Source organism: Nannobrachium achirus, assembly GCF_963921795.1.
Source record: "Nannobrachium achirus genome assembly, chromosome: 6".
Lineage (NCBI taxonomy): Eukaryota > Metazoa > Chordata > Actinopteri > Myctophiformes > Myctophidae > Nannobrachium > Nannobrachium achirus.
In genome coordinates this window covers 73,532,768-73,552,379 of record NC_137815.1, presented here as the reverse complement: position 1 = coordinate 73,552,379, position 19,612 = coordinate 73,532,768, and the positions used below count along the sequence as shown (strand labels likewise).

At 41.1% G+C, this 19,612-nt stretch overlaps 1 protein-coding gene across 1 annotated transcript in view; it reads right to left on the bottom strand.

Moving 5' to 3' along the window:
- Window positions 1–12,758: 12,758 nt before the first annotated feature.
- celf4 (CUGBP, Elav-like family member 4) overlaps window positions 12,759–19,612 on the bottom strand; it is a gene marked incomplete at its 3' end in the record, with an annotated part of 153,001 nt that continues 146,147 nt past the window's right edge. The window contains exons 12-13 of the mRNA XM_080729064.1: window positions 15,864–16,007; window positions 12,759–12,886 (exon numbers count right to left, since the gene is read on the bottom strand). Of these exons, the coding sequence (XP_080585190.1) occupies window positions 12,759–12,886; window positions 15,864–16,007 (272 nt within the window). The remainder of the gene's footprint in view (window positions 12,887–15,863; window positions 16,008–19,612) is intronic.

Here is a 19,612-nt window from a genome sequence, read left to right as displayed (position 1 = left end):
TTATAGTGACGACACCCACGCGCAGCCAAGTACGAATCAGACGTAAGGCTGTGTAATATGGAGCAGCCCCTCCCATGCACTCACGCCATCCCTCTCCTCCCAAGACAAATTGACGAGAGGAAAAAAAGAACATTAAAAATAAACAAAACACCTTTTTTTCTTTTCTCGTCCGAGTAATTGTAAACTAGCGAAAGTGAGCGACCACCATTTGGTCATCTGAAATAGTTTTGCCTGTATTCCAAAAAAAGCACATCAGCAATATATATGTATATATACATAATGTTGTATATATATATACGAAATGTACACCTCTTTTTTTTCTCCTTTTTTTCTTTAAGTGTGCGACTCCTCAGCCAGCGAGGCTGGAGGAGTCGCGGTGGTCCAAGTATTTTAGAGCTACAAGTCCTCAGCAGTAAAAACGTTTGGTCGTTTTGGTCCCTAAAACAACTAAGGAATGACAAAGGTAAAGACCCTCCCCTGGAGACCGTTGCTATGGCGGTCCCCTTGACAACGGTTAGAACCCCTTGGAGACGGACAGGCACTCCGAGCTTTAAACATGGCCATCCCGAAAAGATCGAAGCCAATTTGTGTCCTGAAAAAAAAAGAAAAAAAAAAAGAAAAAAGTCGAAACCATCTCCCAGTTTTTCTTTCTCCTTTTTTCTCTTTTAAAGTTCTGTCTTCAAAGAATTTGTCCGTTCCACTTCTTTTTTTTTTTTTTCAAAGTCTCAGAAAGAAATTGGTCTTGGGGAGCTTAATTAGCCCCTCGTGTTCACATCGCCTTAACAGAAGCGTCGTCTCCTACGGCGATCATCTTCTCACCTTTTGGAGAAAAGTTATAGTTTTTTTTTTGTTCTTGTTTGGAGTTTTGACATCCATATTTCCAGTAACTGTTCAATGGGGGGCTGGGAGGAGGGGGGCGGGAGGGGCGGAGGGAGGGGCAATTGGTCCTGGTGTTTGAATTGGTTTCCTTTTTTAACCTTTTCTTTTTTAATTCCTTATAAAGTTTATTCTTTTCTTTTTGAACGTCTTTTCCAGCTAAAGTTCTTTTTTTTTTGTCCAGAAAAGACAGACAGCTGTCAGTCAAGCAGAGATTTGGGGGGAGAGGTGTGTGTGTGTGTGTGTGTGTGTGTGTGTGTGTGTGTGTGTGTGTGTGTGTGCGTGTGCGTGTGCGTGTGAGGTACATATTCCATGGGAGTTCCCAGGGTTTAGTTACATCCAACATACTGGTCCATCATCGCGTTGGTCGTCTCTCTCTCTCTCTCTCTCTCTCTCTCTCAAGGGGAACACACACTGGACGCGGAGGCGGCGCGGAGGCGGCGCGGAAGCGGCGCGTCAAAAAATACAGCCCCGTTATTTTCAATGAACTAACCCACACCGGCGCAACCGCGGGTCTGCCGCCTCGTCTGCCGCGCCGATACGCCACTGTTCTATTTGTCCAGCGTTGCCGCGCGTTGAACATGTTCTCCCATGCTTCTCCCCACCGGGGGAAATGGATGTGCTGTGTGGCAGCGCACCGCATCCAGTTGGGGTTACCGTGCGGCACTTCACGTGCGTCAATACCGCGATGCGACGCTGCGCAGCCGTCCGCGTTCAGTGTGTGCTCCCCTTCTCTCTCTCGCTCTCTCCAGTTGTCCAGTAACTTCTCTCCCAGCGACGGTCAGCAACATGTGATCCAGCGCAGCATAACCTGGGAAGACACAACGACAAAAATGTTATATTGTTGCTGTCGCCGGGCAGAAAAAAGTAGGCCTTACATCAGGGGTCTTCAATGTTTTCAGGCCAAGGACCCCTTAGTTGAGAGAGAGATGAAGCAGGGACCCCCACAACCCGTTCATTCCATATAGTTTCATCGTTTGACAGCACAATCATCAGTGTATTTTGGATTCATGTCAATTTGTGTTTTCAGATATTAAGTGTCAATACTTAACTCATACAGTGCCAAACGACTTTTAGATCAACTTTCTCACTATGGACTTCCCTGCCAGACGACTTAAATCGACTTTTACTTAGAAAAAAAACAAAAAAAATTTTTTTTTTTCAAAAAATTTTTTTTTCAAAAAAAAATGTTTGGACCCCATTAAATCTAGTAAACATGATTTTAATCGCGATTTTGCATGTTCCACCCCCATACAACCCCATCTTTCATACAGGATAGCCATCTTTGCTTACATAACATGTAAAACATAATGGCTATTATCTCAATAATGCCTGAACGGATTTCCAATCTGTTTTTTTTGTTTGAAAGCTGTGAACAGCCTGCACAAACATGGTGCATGATCTGTGCATGGGCGTGCATGATCTGTGCACTATAAATTACATGGAAGTCTATGGAGAGGGCTGGCAGGGAGAACCCAAAGAAGGCATATTTAATTGGCAGTAACTGAGTTAATAAACTTGACCTTTCACTATGTACTTAGTCTGCTCTTTTCCCCCTCTACACCAAACCTCTTTGCCGAAAATAGCTGATCTACTGAGAGGCATTGTGAGCTTGTAGATCTGCTATTTTTGGCTTAAGTTCTGGCTTAAGAATATGGACTCCATGCATGGTTCAAGTGGTTAATATAAAAAAGAGAAAAAACCTGAACCCTAGCGTCCATATTCTGAGATCTACAAGCTCACAACGCCTCGCAGCGCGCAAGGCATTGTGACCTTGTAGATCAAAGAGGTTTGGTGTTGAGGGGGAAAAGAACAGAACAAGTTTATTAAGTGTTGACGGTTCAAGTGGTTAAATATCTGGAAGCACAACACACTCCATCACATGTATTTCCTCCACAATGCACAGCCTCTGCTCACAAATTGGAGGGTCACTTTTACACCACAATCTTGTTATTGTTTTTCTGCTGGCTGCCAGCAGCACCTTGACCAGATACATGTCGTCTCCATGTGTGTTTTCCTGTGTCAAGTTTCCTAGATACAGTACAACTTGTCTTTGGTATTTCATATTTCAATATCTATTTTATTACTGACCACACATCATCCCAATACTTGTAACTTTTTGGACAACTCCAAAATATATTTTCGTGGTCAGCGTCCATTTATTCACACAATCTCCAGCATGGCTGTTTCTCTGCTGTGACTTTTCCTCTGATCTTTGGAGTTATGAAATATCTAATAGTGTGGACTATAGTGCTATTTAACACTTATTTTAATCCATTTAGGCCTAGAATTATTGAATGCTTTAACCAGTGAAAAATAGCAGATATACAAGCTCACAACCGAGTGCCGCGCTGCGAGCTTGTAGATCTGCTATTTTTTGAAAAAAGTCATGAAAATGTGTGCAAATCTTTGAATACATACAAGCGAACGTTTGTAACTCAAATTTTGCTTCTGGGGGTGGTCCCTGGAACTAAATATTTTGAGATGGGGGGTCCGTGGCCAAAAACATATCATTTTGGGGGTCCTTCACATGAAAAGATTTGAGAACCACTGACATAGTAGTCTCTCAAGAACAGACTAACTGAGCTCCAGTTAAGTGAAAAGGACCTTTTCTTTGACGATGGCTGGCCAGATTGCTGACATAGAAACATAGGGTTTTTCAAAAAAAACCTTAGAAGGATTCAAAAGACACTTATAGAATCAGGTCAAAATTATAATTTTCACGATTTTTCCAAAAATAGCAGATCTACAAGCTCGCAGCGCGGCACTCGGTGCAGCGCTGTGAGCTTGTATATCTGCTATTTTTCCAATAGTTAAAGCATAACATAATGATTGATACACAATAGAGTGTACCCGTTCTGAATGGGTTAAAGCATCATTTACTTAACAGCACCTTGCTGCACGTTGGCTCTAAGCGAGGCTCATTCCCAGGGCTCCTCGGCTGCCACAAAGAGCCTGCTGGTGCCAGAAAGATGATTGACAGATCATTGTGGGAAAGGCTCCAGTTGAACGGCACCACACTGAACTCACTATCAGTTAATTTAGCTCTCTGGCAGTCAGCGCCCCTTTTTTCTAATCTGTTTCTATTTGATCAGCCAAAAAGAGTAGAAGCTTTTTAAACCGAATTTACAATGCTTTGCATTCCATCTCTGCTGTGGAGAGGTGGAGGTTTTAGCTGAAGCGCGCCCTAACCAGTGTTAATTTTTTCAGCAAATTTTGATTTAGTCTTAGTCTTAGTCTTTTGAATAACACACCATTTAGTCTTAGTCCTGTCTTAGTCTTCTGAAATTGTTTTTGTCTAGTCTAGTTTTGTTCGACTAAATATCAAAACATTTTAGTCTTAGGCTTAGTCTTTTAGGATTAGTCTTAGACTTTTAGTCTTCGTCTTTTAGGATAGGTTTTTTAGCCTAATATAACCACATAATTATGAACAAGTCATTGTCTTCTACTGCCTGTTACTTGGTCAACATAAACCATACATAAAAGATGTATTTGGCTTTAATTTCATTGCAGTTACATGACAGTGTTAATTTGTGTAGCCACTAGTCTTAGACTTAGATTTAGTCTTAGTCTTTTGAACGACACAGATAATAGTCTTAGTCTTAGTCTTTTGAGACTGTTTTAGTCTAGTCTAGTCTTATCGACAAAATATCAAAATATTCGAGTCTTTTAGATTTAGTATTAGTCGACAAAATTAACACTGGCCCTAACAGTCCCATCTCATTAGAGACAAGGAGCTCTTGAACTCACTGCCTACACTTCCACGGATGTTGAACTTCGTAACGGCCGTTCCATAACGTACTGTAATTGTTGGTTTCCATAACGTACTGTAATTGTTGGTTTTCCATAACGTACTGTAATTGTTGGTTTTCGGTCCAGAAAAATATATATTAGAATAAAGTAGCTGTTATGATTGGATATGCAAACGCAGAGTATTGTTGCATACTGTAGGAAGGCTTGTATCGTACACAGTACTATATTATTAGCTAGGAAGGCTTGTATCGTACACAGTACTATATTATTAGCTAGGAAGGCTTGTATCGTACACAGTACTATAGTATTAGCTAGGAAGGCTTGTATCGTACACAGTACTATATTATTAGCTAGGAAGGCTTGTATCGTACACAGTACTATATTATTAGCTAGGAAGGCTTGTATCGTACACAGTACTATATTATTAGCTAGGAAGGCTTGTATCGTACACAGTACTATATTATTAGCTAGGAAGGCTTGTATCGTACACAGTACTATATTATTAGCTAGGAAGGCTTGTATCGTACACAGTACTATAGTATTAGCTTGTATTGTTGCATACTGTAGGAAGGCGTGTATAGTACACAGTACTATAGTATTAGCTTGTATTGTTGCATACTGTAGGAAGGCTTGTATCGTACACAGTACTATAGTATTAGCTTGTATTGTTGCATACTGTAGGAAGGCTTGTATCGTACACAGTACTATAGTATTAGCTTGTATTGTTGCATACTGTAGGAAGGCTTGTATCGTACACAGTACTATAGTATTACTGTAGGAAGGCTTGTATCGTACACAGTACTATATTATTAGCTAGTATTGTTGCATACTGTAGGAAGGCTTGTATCGTACACAGTACTATAGTATTAGCTAGTATTGTTGCATACTGTAGGAAGGCTTGTATCGTACACAGTACTATAGTATTAGCTAGTATTGTTGCATACTGTAGGAAGGCTTGTATCGTACACAGTACTATAGTATTAGCTAGTATTGTTGCATACTGTAGGAAGGCTTGTATCGTACACAGTACTATAGTATTAGCTAGTATTGTTGCATACTGTAGGAAGGCTTGTATCGTACACAGTACTATAGTATTAGCTAGTATTGTTGCATACTGTAGGAAGGCTTGTATCGTACACAGTACTATAGTATTAGCTAGTATTGTTGCATACTGTAGGAAGGCTTGTATCGTACACAGTACTATAGTATTAGCTTGTATTGTTGCATACTGTAGGAAGGCTTGTATCGTACACAGTACTATAGTATTAGCTAGTATTGTTGCATACTGTAGGAAGGCTTGTATCGTACACAGTACTATAGTATTAGCTTGTATTGTTGCATACTGTAGGAAGGCTTGTATCGTACACAGTACTATAGTATTAGCTAGTATTGTTGCATACTGTAGGAAGGCTTGTATCGTACACAGTACTATAGTATTAGCTTGTATTGTTGCATACTGTAGGAAGGCTTGTATCGTACACAGTACTATAGTATTAGCTAGTATTGTTGCATACTGTAGGAAGGCTTGTATCGTACACAGTACTATAGTATTAGCTTGGCAGAGTATTGTTGCATACTGTAGGAAGGCTTGTATCGTACACAGTACTATAGTATTAGCTAGTATTGTTGCATACTGTAGGAAGGCTTGTATCGTACACAGTACTATAGTATTAGCTAGTATTGTTGCATACTGTAGGAAGGCTTGTATCGTACACAGTACTATAGTATTAGCTAGTATTGTTGCATACTGTAGGAAGGCTTGTATCGTACACAGTACTATAGTATTAGCTTGGCAGAGTATTGTTGCATACTGTAGGAAGGCTTGTATCGTACACAGTACTATAGTATTAGCTAGTATTGTTGCATACTGTAGGAAGGCTTGTATCGTACACAGTACTATAGTATTAGCTAGTATTGTTGCATACTGTAGGAAGGCTTGTATCGTACACAGTACTATAGTATTAGCTAGTATTGTTGCATACTGTAGGAAGGCTTGTATCGTACACAGTACTATAGTATTAGCTAGTATTGTTGCATACTGTAGGAAGGCTTGTATCGTACACAGTACTATAGTATTAGCTAGTATTGTTGCATACTGTAGGAAGGCTTGTATCGTACACAGTACTATAGTATTAGCTAGTATTGTTGCATACTGTAGGAAGGCTTGTATCGTACACAGTACTATAGTATTAGCTTGTATTGTTGCATACTGTAGGAAGGCTTGTATCGTACACAGTACTATAGTATTAGCTAGTATTGTTGCATACTGTAGGAAGGCTTGTATCGTACACAGTACTATAGTATTAGCTTGGCAGAGTATTGTTGCATACTGTAGGAAGGCTTGTATCGTACACAGTACTATAGTATTAGCTAGTATTGTTGCATACTGTAGGAAGGCTTGTATCGTACACAGTACTATAGTATTAGCTAGTATTGTTGCATACTGTAGGAAGGCTTGTATCGTACACAGTACTATAGTATTAGCTAGTATTGTTGCATACTGTAGGAAGGCTTGTATCGTACACAGTACTATAGTATTAGCTTGGCAGAGTATTGTTGCATACTGTAGGAAGGCTTGTATCGTACACAGTACTATAGTATTAGCTAGTATTGTTGCATACTGTAGGAAGGCTTGTATCGTACACAGTACTATAGTATTAGCTAGTATTGTTGCATACTGTAGGAAGGCTTGTATCGTACACAGTACTATAGTATTAGCTAGTATTGTTGCATACTGTAGGAAGGCTTGTATCGTACACAGTACTATAGTATTAGCTTGGCAGCGGCGTAGCCAGGATTTACCAACTGGCTCGGCCTGGCACAATGTGGGTGGGCACAGATGTGAACTTGTACATCGGCTATTTTAAAATAGCCAACATTTAAATATTTGCATGGACATAATAAATACAGTCCTTTGTCATGGAAGTGGACTGTGGTGTCTTTCTTTGCTTCCTAGATAGCAGCACATCGCCGCACGGCTCCGCGAATGTTTTAGTTATTTTTGGGTTAAGGGAAGTTACGTCACACAGTGCAGGTCTGTTTACATCCACCAGCGAAACAAACCTAAATAGAACTCACTCTTACTTGATGTAACTTTGTTTTTTGTTTGGATATTGTTTATTACGAGCGCAACCGAAGGGTCGGGAGAAGTAGAACAGTTTATTTCGCCAGCGGGGAATACACCACACTGTGAAATAAACAATAACATCCGGTGAAATTCTCCCAGCGGAAGTAGCACCGTTCTATGCCATATCAGCCTCATGTCATAACCAGGCTTTTCTCTTTTCTTTTCGCAGATGAGTAAGTCTGGCTCCGCGAGGCCAAGTTCAGGAGGGGTAGGAGGACGGAAACGTGCCGCATCCTCCTGGTGGGGGCTCCTCACTGGCAGCTGAGCCAGACGGATACAACACACAGCGACAACACACAGAAATGTGCAGCACACAATGACTAAACTGAGGAGAAAAGGAGGTGTGTAAAAAATTACTTTAAAAAAAAAATAATAGTTGTTCATTAATCATAATCGAGGCAAAAGGTTTGTAATAATGGGGATGTTGTGAGTCGTGTCGCCCCAGCCCTATAATGCAGGGGTTCCCAAACTTTTTTGTCTCAGGGCACCCCATAAATATGAGCACAATTACCCGCCTGAGGGGGAATAAATGTCCCTGCACACCGCAAAGCCCTGAGTCTTCATTTCACTCCCAGAGTGCCACAACGGGACCATCTTTCTCCAATGGAAGCTTGGCGCCGTGGCGTGAGCATACAAAAGCGATGCTCGCCGATTGTAGCTGTTAAAAGAAATCTACAATCTGAGTTGAGCTGGTTTCAACTGCCAGCTACAAAGAGAAAATGTCAGAAGCTGTGCAAACGTGTTGTTAGACCGTTTTCAGCTCACCTTCTTCGCTCTCGCCACACAGTTCTTGCTTGAAACGGGGGGAAACTAATTGTTTCGTACCCAAGGCTTTATGTATGTCGTCTCTGTTGGGTGGATATACCTCGTTATGTCCAAAACTCGTACTTTTCAGGATTCAAATGTAAAAGTAGCCGATAGACAAGCTCAGTGTGTCAAGCTTGCCGATCTGCTACTTTTGATGCTTTTGTGTGACGCTGTAGTGATCAAGTACTTATTATTTATTTCAGGTGCCAGCAAAAAGCAGCTTCCCTTTGCGATGTTATAGAAAATTATCCATTGATTATTTCCAAACTAATTATTTTTACAATGGACGCTCATATGTGTACTTAGCCAAACTGGCGGCAGAGGGCAGCCTTATGCAAAGACTTAATGTGAATTGGGCCGCTTTGCTTGCCATCCATTCAGAGCATAGAAATGCATTTTCTAGATCAGATCCACAGAAAACAGCCAGGAAGTGATTTGGGACTCCATTATTGTTTACCCAGTGGTGGATTTTTGAGAGTAGCATTACGGGAGATGTTTTACTGTACATGGCGGCGCGACCCCTCATCAGCTAACAGTCATCAGACGAGGTAAAAAGAAGGAGCCGTATTGGCAGCGCGCTTGGGTCAAAATTGGGGCGAACAGGAACGTCCGAAGCAGTAAAAGAGTTAATTTACGTTAAAACACAAAAAGTCAAAACATGTCGATAAAAAGGTTTCTGCCCCAAAAGCGACGATATGAGGTCACCTGCACTCAGTGGTGTAAAGTAACTAAGTAGAATGTACAATCTTGAGGTATTTGTACTTTACATGAGTATTTCCCATTTCCGTTAGTTTCTACTTCTCCAAATATTGTACTTTTACTACTTTTAAAAGTTTAGTTACAAGTTACTTTGCAGATACAAATTATAGTCTTATGAAACATAAATTAAACACTTTAGCCCTATTTAAATTATACCTAAGCTAGTTGAAAATAGCAGATCTGCAAGCTCACAGTGATCTTATAGATCTGCTATTTTCAAAAATGTTGTACTTTTACTCAAGTATATTTGGAATTCCGGACTTTTACTTGTAACAGAGTATTTATACATTGCAGTATTGATACTTTTACTTAAAGTTATATGTAGTTTTCTGCTGACATAAGCAGGAAAAAGGCAAATGCTTATTTTTATTTAAATTTTATTATATTCAGTCAGCTAACAATGCTCTCTAAAAAAATCTAGTCTCTGTGACGCTTCTAGGAGCCGCAGTCTGCCTCCAAAACTATTATTGTATCTGTAAGAAGCTCCTGTCACTAGCAGCTCATTGGTTGATGAAGCTCTGTCACTAGCAGCTCATTGGTTGATGAAGCTCTGTCACTAGCAGCTCATTGGTTGATGAAGCTCTGTCACTAGCAGCTCATTGGTTGATGAAGCTCTGTCACTAGTAGCTCATTGGTTGATGAAGCTCTGTCACTAGCAGCTCATTGGTTGATGAAGCTCTGTCACTAGCAGCTCATTGGTTGATGAAGCTCTGTCACTAGCAGCTCATTGGTTGATGAACCAGCAGACCCGGGGCTAAAAGGATTGACAGACAGGTCTAACCAATCCGAACAAGAGGTGACCCTGATTGGTTAATCAGGGCAGGCCTGCATTTATCGACCAATGACAGAACTTCTCACAGATAGAAATAATAGTTTTGGAGGCAGATTGTGGCCCCAGGAAGTGTCACAGTCAGAGACTACATTTCTTTAGGAAGCATGGTTAGCCGTCTGAATATAATAAAATAAAAATAAAAACAAGCAATTGCCTTTTTCCTGCTTATGTCAGCAGAAAAGTACATATAGCAACTTTAAATAAAAAAACAGAGTAGGCTACTTTTTCCACCACTGCCTGTACTGTAAACGTGTTCTAAATAAATAAAAGGATGCCTGTAAATAAAGGCAGAGTGTCTCATTGGTCCAGAGCCCTGGGTGGTCATCATGCCAGCTGCCTGCTCCTCAGAGTAATTCTAATGAACACCTCCGTGCAGCGATGCCAGAGTCACATCTATTAACTGTCGAGATGCCAGAGTCACATCTATTAACTGTCGAGATGCCAGAGTCACATCTATTAACTGCAGAGATGCCAGAGTCACATCTATTAACTGTCGAGATGCCAGAGTCACATCTATTAACTGCAGAGATGCCAGAGTCACATCTATTAACTGTCGAGATGCCAGAGTCACATCTATTAACTGTCGAGATGCCAGAGTCACATCTATTAACTGTCGAGATGCCAGAGTCACATCTATTAACTGCAGAGATGCCAGAGTCACATCTATTAACTGTCGAGATGCCAGAGTCACATCTATTAACTGCAGAGATGCCAGAGTCACATCTATTAACTGTCGAGATGCCAGAGTCACATCTATTAACTGCAGAGATGCCAGACTCACATCTATTAACTGTCGAGATGCCAGAGTCACATCTATTAACTGTCGAGATGCCAGAGTCACATCTATTAACTGTCGAGATGCCAGAGTCACATCTATTAACTGCAGAGATGCCAGAGTCACATCTATTAACTGTCGAGATGCCAGAGTCACATCTATTAACTGTCGAGATGCCAGAGTCACATCTATTAACTGTCGAGATGCCAGAGTCACATCTATTAACTGCAGAGATGCCAGAGTCACATCTATTAACTGTCGAGATGCCAGAGTCACATCTATTAACTGTCGAGATGCCAGAGTCACATCTATTAACTGTCGAGATGCCAGAGTCACATCTATTAACTGCAGAGATGCCAGAGTCACATCTATTAACTGTCGAGATGCCAGACTCACATCTATTAACTGTCGGCGCTCATTTGACTCTCATTGTGGAGCGACGCAATTAAAATCACTTTACAAGCTGCCAAGTGGACGATACAGGACCCTGTTATGTATCGATTATCTTATTAGCGATTGTTTCTATCGACTAGTAAGACGCCTCAGGGCGACAAGCGACCTCGCCATGTCTTGGCCATCTGGCCAGTGATGTATATCGGACCAGTTAACCATATATGGAGACCCCTGGTACCCATATATGGAGACCCCTGGTACCCATGGAGATCCATGTACTGTATATGGAGATATGCTGTGAGAGCCCAAACATCCTATGGTCCTATGACGTCTATGACATCTGACATCATACATACAATCCCTTTTATGCCCAATTTGCCCATACATGGAGATGTCTGTACAACCAGCCACACAGATATGGGCTGTCTTGGCCATCTGTCTTGGCCATATATGGATTCTGTTAGTGTGGTATGTGGCCGATGTGGCCTCCATATATGGGCATTCCCATATGAAGTCCTGCCAGATATGGGCTTAATATATGGATGACATCAGGGAACTCCATATATGGGCATAAAAGGGTTTCTGTTAGCGTGGTTCCCCTGACATCACAGTGATGTCAGAGCGGCAAACCCACAGACTGTACAAAAGTGTACACGTCCAGACAGACAGAGTCAGCATGTGTGTTTCACATACTAAACTGTGACCTTTGGTAATTAATGACATAATAATAATGGAGAACCAGCCTTTGTTTCAATGAATCGACATGAACATTTATTTGTTGATTAGTCTGATCAATCACTTTATCCCCATTTTATACTTAAAAGAATGGTTGTGACCATTGAGCATGTAGATTGGCTATTTTCACCATTAATATTTTTGAACCATTAATGCAGTGTTTCTCAACCTTTTTTCTGCATGGCACACTTTTCATGTCCCAAGAATCCATGGTCACACCAACATAATACGGGGGTGTAAATATCATCACTGTTGGGAAGAAACCTTGTATCTCCAAGTTTCAAATGTGTACGTTTCTTCACAAAGTAAAGCCCTGCTTCATCATACAAGGCTGTCGCACAACAGTAGTGAAAACAGCCGATCTACAAGCACACAACGCCTCTCACCGCGAGGCGTTGTGTGCTTGTAGATCGGCTGTTTTCACTAGTTTAAATCATTTTTAAAATGACAAATACAATACTGGCTTTCAAGCAGTTTCAAGGGGCACACTTGACCCTTCTCAGGGGCACACCAAAGGTCCCCAGGCACAGTGGTTGAGAAACACTGCATTAATGGATAGTTTGCAGGTATTCTAGCCTGTGTAGTGTATGGGAAGCGGTGGTTCAGTTCTGACCTGTTAGTTCCCTGTGTGCGGCGGCTGCCCCTGCCCCCCCTCCCCCCGGGGGCGGGGCGGGGGGGAAGGGCGGGGCTAGGGGGCGGGGCTAGTAGGGGCGGTTGGCGTCCTTGGGCCTCTTCAGCTGCACCTTCAGTCTCTTCATGCCGATCTGGAAGCCGTTCATGGACTGGATGGCAGCCTGCGCGCTGCCCGGGTTGTCGAAACTAACGAACCCTGCACACACACACACACACACACACACACACACACACACACACACACACACACACACACACACACACACACACACATGACCACAATGGTTAGCTAAATGGGTCGCTGCCTGAAAAGGCTGAGAACCACTGTGGTAGACATAATGAAGATGATGAACCCTGTAATAATACAGTCGCTCCCTATTCTGGGGTGAACATCTGGAAACACCAGCAGACCTACTACAGAGCCCTGGGGGACCCCCAGTCAACTGAAGCAGTGGTTCTCAACCTGTGGGTCGGGACCCCCAGGGGGGTCCCCAATTTTTTTTGGGGGGTCCCCAGATGATTAACTTAATGTGGAACATTGTTTTCTCACTCAACAGTGAACAAAGCAACATAACGTTTAAGTGTATAGCGGGTATCTGCACATTTCTACAGTGACAATTTAAGGACGTTTTAATACTTCTAAAATGGCAAATTAAACATTGGCCAAATTGTCAAATATTAGAGGCGAGCATGTAGATCTGCTATCTTCACAATAGAACCGTGTTATAAATCTTAGTGCTCGTCAGGGTGGGGGGTTAAAATCTGATTATTTTGGGGGTCGTGACCTGAAAAGGTTGAGAACCACTGAACTAAAGTAGGATTTAAATGGTTAAAGATACTAAATCAGACACAACTTTAACAAATACAGTAGAATGCTGTTATTTCATAAGGTCATACACACAATCCTCCCCGCAACACAAAACATTGAGTTTCAATATTAACAAATCATACGACCTGTCGTAAGCATCGACTGCAGTTCAATTCAGTCATAACTCAAAGTGTTGATCCAGTCACTAACAATCTGTTACAGTAGACAGCACTACTTTACATATGGTCCCTGTCGGGCAGAAACCTTGTATCTCCGAATGTCAACTTTTTATGTTTTTTTGCCAAGAATTATTGCCCTACTTCACTTCACTACTTTGTGTGTCACACACAAGTAGCGAAATAGCACATCTAGAAGCTCACAATGTGTGTCATTGTGAGCTTGCATATCTGCTATTTTCGCTTTTTTTTTTTTGGAAAATGTTGAAAGTCCTAACAAAAGTGGTTAGGTGTGTCCGTGGGTTTTATACATATTAAATATAACAGTACAGTAACTACATTGGATCCATAGGTTTTTTTTCTCCATTCGCTGAAACGTAACAGTTTTGGACATACAAGTTTTCCACTCCGCCAGCGCCGGTATCATCATTGAACAACGTATTCCACGATGCTTACGAGAGGTGCAGGAAATCTGTCATGGAATCCATGCAGTCATTGTTTTACATCAGACATACAGTTAATACCACAGCGTCACAAGATTGACAGCACCAACATGCAACCAAAATCATCCCCAAACATCACGGCTGCGTTGAGGCAGGCAGTATTCTTTTTTTTTGTTTTGGTTTGTTTTGGAGTTATAGTTTTCGCGTTCTGTTTAACTCCAGGGTAAAAAAACAGCACAGTGGCCTGTGACATAGTAGCGACTTTAAGCTTTGAGACGGCTACGGCAGATGACAACGGTAACTGGAAATGATCAGCGCTCGGTAGATCAACCTGCGGCCATCTCTACAACGCCAGAAGGTCCCTTCCCACATAGCGTCTTCAACGTCTGCTACATAGACGCGTCGCCATGGGAACCAAAGAGTTCAGTAGAAGGGGTGGGACCCCGTCGCCGATGGCTGTTTGCTTAACGATTTTGACCGCTACTGCGATTACGTCATAGCAGCCGTAGTCCCGCCTCGCATCGCATCGGTTGTAGAAACAAACGGGCTGCTTAAACTGCCTACTAGCATCACGTCCAGGGGTTGAGGTGTTCTTGTACAGTAGGCCTACATGAATGTCGTAAACAGGACCCTGTTGCTCGGCAAGAATTCGTTCACAAGCAATCTATTATAGCAGACGCAGGAAATTGTTATTATTCAAATAACTCTTAAACCAAAATAGTAAAGTTCGTAAATTTGACAAACACAATATTATGTTGACCACATAAACCCCAGCGTCCATATTCTGGGGGGGAAATGTTTGTCTAAAACTTTTCAGATGACTAATATATGACTGAAAATAAATAATAAATAATAAATCCAGTACAATTAAGTACTGTACGTGCAATTTTGAGGTATTTGTACTTTACTTGAGTATTTCCAATTTCCAATACTTTCACTTGTACACCACTATACATCTGAGATCCAAATTATTGTACTTTTACTCCACAAGGTTTATTTGAACACTTTAGTTACTAGTTACTTTAGTTACTAGTTACTTTAGTTACTAGTTACTTTGCAGATATACATTTTAATATCGCAAAACATACATTAACGACTTTAGCACTATTTTATACCTCGCATCACGACGCATTGTGCTATTTTCAAACATTTAGCACTTTTACTTTTGCTACTTTAAGTACATTTTGATGCCAACACTTTCATACTTTTACTCAAGTACATTTTGAATTCCGGAACCTTTACTTGTAACAGAGTATTTCTATACTGCAGTATTGATACTTTTACTTGAGTGAAATATGTGCGTCACACACACCAGAAGATGGCAGATCTACAAGTCCAGATCGTCAATGTTTGGTGTCATGGTGATCAACATGACTCGTTGAGTTACAGCGGTTTACAATTAACGGCGAGTTGTTTAACAAAGCAAGAAATTAATGATAACGGATTAAAAGAACGGAGCAAGTAGTTGAATAATTAAAAAAACTTCCAAGACACAGCAGTGATTCTTCATGCCTGCTTTCTTTCTCGGGGGGCAATCAGGGGTTTCAGTACAGGGATAAATTTGTCTTTGGTTTTGCAGTGAGAAGGAAAAATAAATAAATAAAAAAGAACATGAAATCGTAAAAAGAAGGGGTTGGGGGGGTTGGTTGTTAGCTGCAGTGAAGAAGTATGATTAGTAAAAAAAAATATATATAGAGAAAAAGGAATAAGAATAAGAATCTCTTGGTTTTATTCGTTTTTACCCACCAAAGCATTTACTTTGGTTTGTCGCTCGATCCACAAACACTTTGGAGGAGATGACATTACCGAAAGGCAGGAACATCTGCATCAGCTCTCCATCCCCAAACTCCTGAGGGAGGTGATAGATGAACAGGTTGCACCCCTCTGGGCCTGGGGGGGACACACAGGGAGACAGGGGGGGGGAGGGAGGAGAGACAGAGAGGGAGAGGGGGAGGGCAGAGAGGAAGGGGAGGGGGGGAGAGGGTCAAAGCCAGAGATGGGATAAAATGAAGCAATAAACCACAAGAGGCATGTGGTTACCTGGTATTTTATAACGACTGAGAGGCATGTGGTTACCTGGTATTTTATAACGGCTGAGAGGCATGTGGTTACCTGGTATTTTATAACGGCTGAGAGGCATGTGGTTACCTGGTATTTTATAACGACTGAGAGGCATGTGGTTACCTGGTATTTTATAACAGCTGAGAGGCATGTGGTTACCTGGTATTTTATAACGGCTGAGAGGCATGTGGTTACCTGGTATTTTATAACGACTGAGAGGCATGTGGTTACCTGGTATTTTATAACGGCTGAGAGGCATGTGGTTACCTGGTATTTTATAACGGCTGAGAGGCATGTGGTTACCTGGTATTTTATAACGGCTGAGAGGCATGTGGTTACCTGGTATTTTATAACGGCTGAGAGGCATGTGGTTACCTGGTATTTTATAACAGCAGAGAGGCATGTGGTTACCTGGTATTTTATAACGGCTGAGAGGCATGTGGTTACCTGGTATTTTATAACGGCTGAGAGGCATGTGGTTACCTGGTATTTTATAACGGCTGAGAGGCATGTGGTTACCTGGTATTTTATAACGGCTGAGAGGCATGTGGTTACCTGGTATTTTATAACGGCTGAGAGGCATGTGGTTACCTGGTATTTTATAACGGCTGAGAGGCGTGGTGAGACACGAGGCGAAGCCGAGTGTCTCCAACCCTCTCAGCCGTTATAAAATACAACTAACCACATGCCTAGCGTGGCCTTATTGCTCTTCTAAAACAGTTACAATATGGCAACATGAAAAATCATAGACATGTACCAATTAAAACTGTTCTATTTCACTAATAATTCTCTACAAGGTCTGCAAGAAAGTAGTTCTCAACTAAAAGAAAGTAGTTCCCAGCTTTTTTGCCAACAACACAGGTGCAGATAATTGGTGCACTGTGGAACACTGTGGAAAGAAATAACGCACCTGGGTTTGACATAAACAGATTCAAGGTGTGGGTTATAGTCTCATATACCACAGCAATTAAAGAGAAACCAGACTATCAGAATCAAGGAATGGAGCCGTTTTAGAAGGAGAAATAATTGAGAAGAACTAATGCACTAATCGTTGTTGTCAGGTCAAAGCTTAATAACTTAAAAACAATTCAAGTATTTCAGGAATTCAATGAAAGAATTGTAACAATTTCCATACATATCAAAAGAAACGTTTAAAGGGGCACTCCACCACTTTTCAACCTATGTTCATATAATTGGTCCTCACTCAAAAATAGCTTTTTTCTTTTCTTTTTTTTTCTCAGAGGAGGGCTGTGGGCAGGTCAGAAACCCATTGTCTTGTGACATCATCGATTGCCAATCCAGCTTATAGACACTGCAGGCTTTCTATTCCTGAAAAGTTGCAATTTTAAAGTGGAAGCCATTGTTCTCGCGATAATAAAAATCAAATATTATTTTCAAAAATATTGATTAATTATTTTTTTTTGGAAAATGATGATGTCACAAGACGATGGATTCTGAACCTCCCACAGCTCTCCTAGGAGACTTGGACTGAGTAGAAAAGAATTGTGATATTTTATCATGAACATTAGTGAGGACCTATTATATGAAGACAGGTTGAAAAGTGGTGAACTACTCCTTTAAGAAGTAGAGAAAAGCTCACACCGCGGCGCGACGTGACGTGTTGTGACTGGCTTTTCATTATTTTCTGTCCCAGGAAAACCTCTCTAATTTCTCTTGAGCCAAGAGAGTTTGTGAACCGTTGAACTGATGGAACTGTTGGTGCTCCCAACCTTCTCTTGGGCTGACTGTGGGCCAGCCTCCAGGAGGTGGGAGGCTACGAACTCAGAACTATATTTATTTATACCAGTAATGCCTCATTCACACTGTAAGCAGGTTTGCTTGGTAATTCAATGTAATCTCAATGGATACCAGCTTTAAAGCTTTCCAAGCTTTGTTCTCAGCATCTCCAGCATCTTAAAGCTGGTTTCCATTGAGATTACATTGAATTACCAAGCAAACCATTAGCTTTGCTGCTTACAGTGTGAATGAGGCATAAGACTCCCTAATTGGGAGATAATCGACCGTCAGGTCACATACACACACTTTAGAAGGGATTCGTAGCCAATCGGGAGGGAATATGGGAAATGGGACAGATCCATGTTGATGACATGACATACATAGAGATACTGTGCACCGCTTTGTGTGATTTTAGGGCAACATCTGTATGAGCAGTGTCCAAAATGTGTTTTGCAAAAATGGGCCTGATGGTGGCGCTAGAAGAGAGCCATGTGAGAGGGGTGGAGGTTGTGATTTGCCATCCAAGGAGTGTTTGTGCAAAGTTTGGCATGGATAGGGCCAACGGTGGCAGAGATATGACTAGGGCAAAAGTGTGACGTGACGTGACAGACTGACAGCCGGTGGAGCTTTTCATAGTAACTGCGACCTGACGGTCGCAACAATATGCTTATATTGTACCATTTAGCTACACATAAACAATATGCTTATATTGTACCATTTAGCTACACATAAACAATATGCTTATATTGTACCATTTAGCTACACATAAACAATATGCTTATATTGTACCATTTAGCTACACATAAACAATATGCTTATATTGTACCATTTAGCTACACATAAACAACAATATGCTTATATTGTACCATTTAGCTACACATAAACAATATGCTTATATTGTACCATTTAGCTACACATAAACAATATGCTTATATTGTACCATTTAGCTACACATAAACAATATGCTTATATTGTACCATTTAGCTACACATAAACAATATGCTTATATTGTACCATTTAGCTACACATAAACAATATGCTTATATTGTACCATTTAGCTACACATAAACAACAATATGCTTATATTGTACCATTTAGCTACACATAAACAATATGCTTATATTGTACCATTTAGCTACACATAAACAACAATATGCTTATATTGTACCATTTAGCTACACATAAACAACAATATGCTTATATTGTACCATTTAGCTACACATAAACAACAATATGCTTATATTGTACCATTTAGCTACACATAAACAAACTAACTAACAGACAGAAACACACAGAACTGCATGGTGTCCTGTAAAGCAGGGGTCTTCAACAGGGGGTCCGGGACCCCTAGGGGGTCCTCAGAGTTACTACAGGGGGTCCTCCAAATCTTTGTGTCATAGAAAAAAAAATCTTCTTTTTAACCACTTGAACCCTAGCGTCCATATTCTGAGAACTTTAGCCAAAAATAGCAGATCTACAAGCTCACAACGCCTCGCGCTGTGAACGTGTAGATCGGCTATTTTTGGCAAAGAGCTTTGGTGTAGTGGGGAAAAAGAGCGGACTAAGTACAGAGTGAAAGGTCAAGTTTATTAAGTATTGACGGTTCAAGTGGTTAAATATCTGAAAACACAAATTGACATGAATCCAACATGCACTGATGATTGTGCTGTCAAACGAAACTATATGGAATCTGGGGG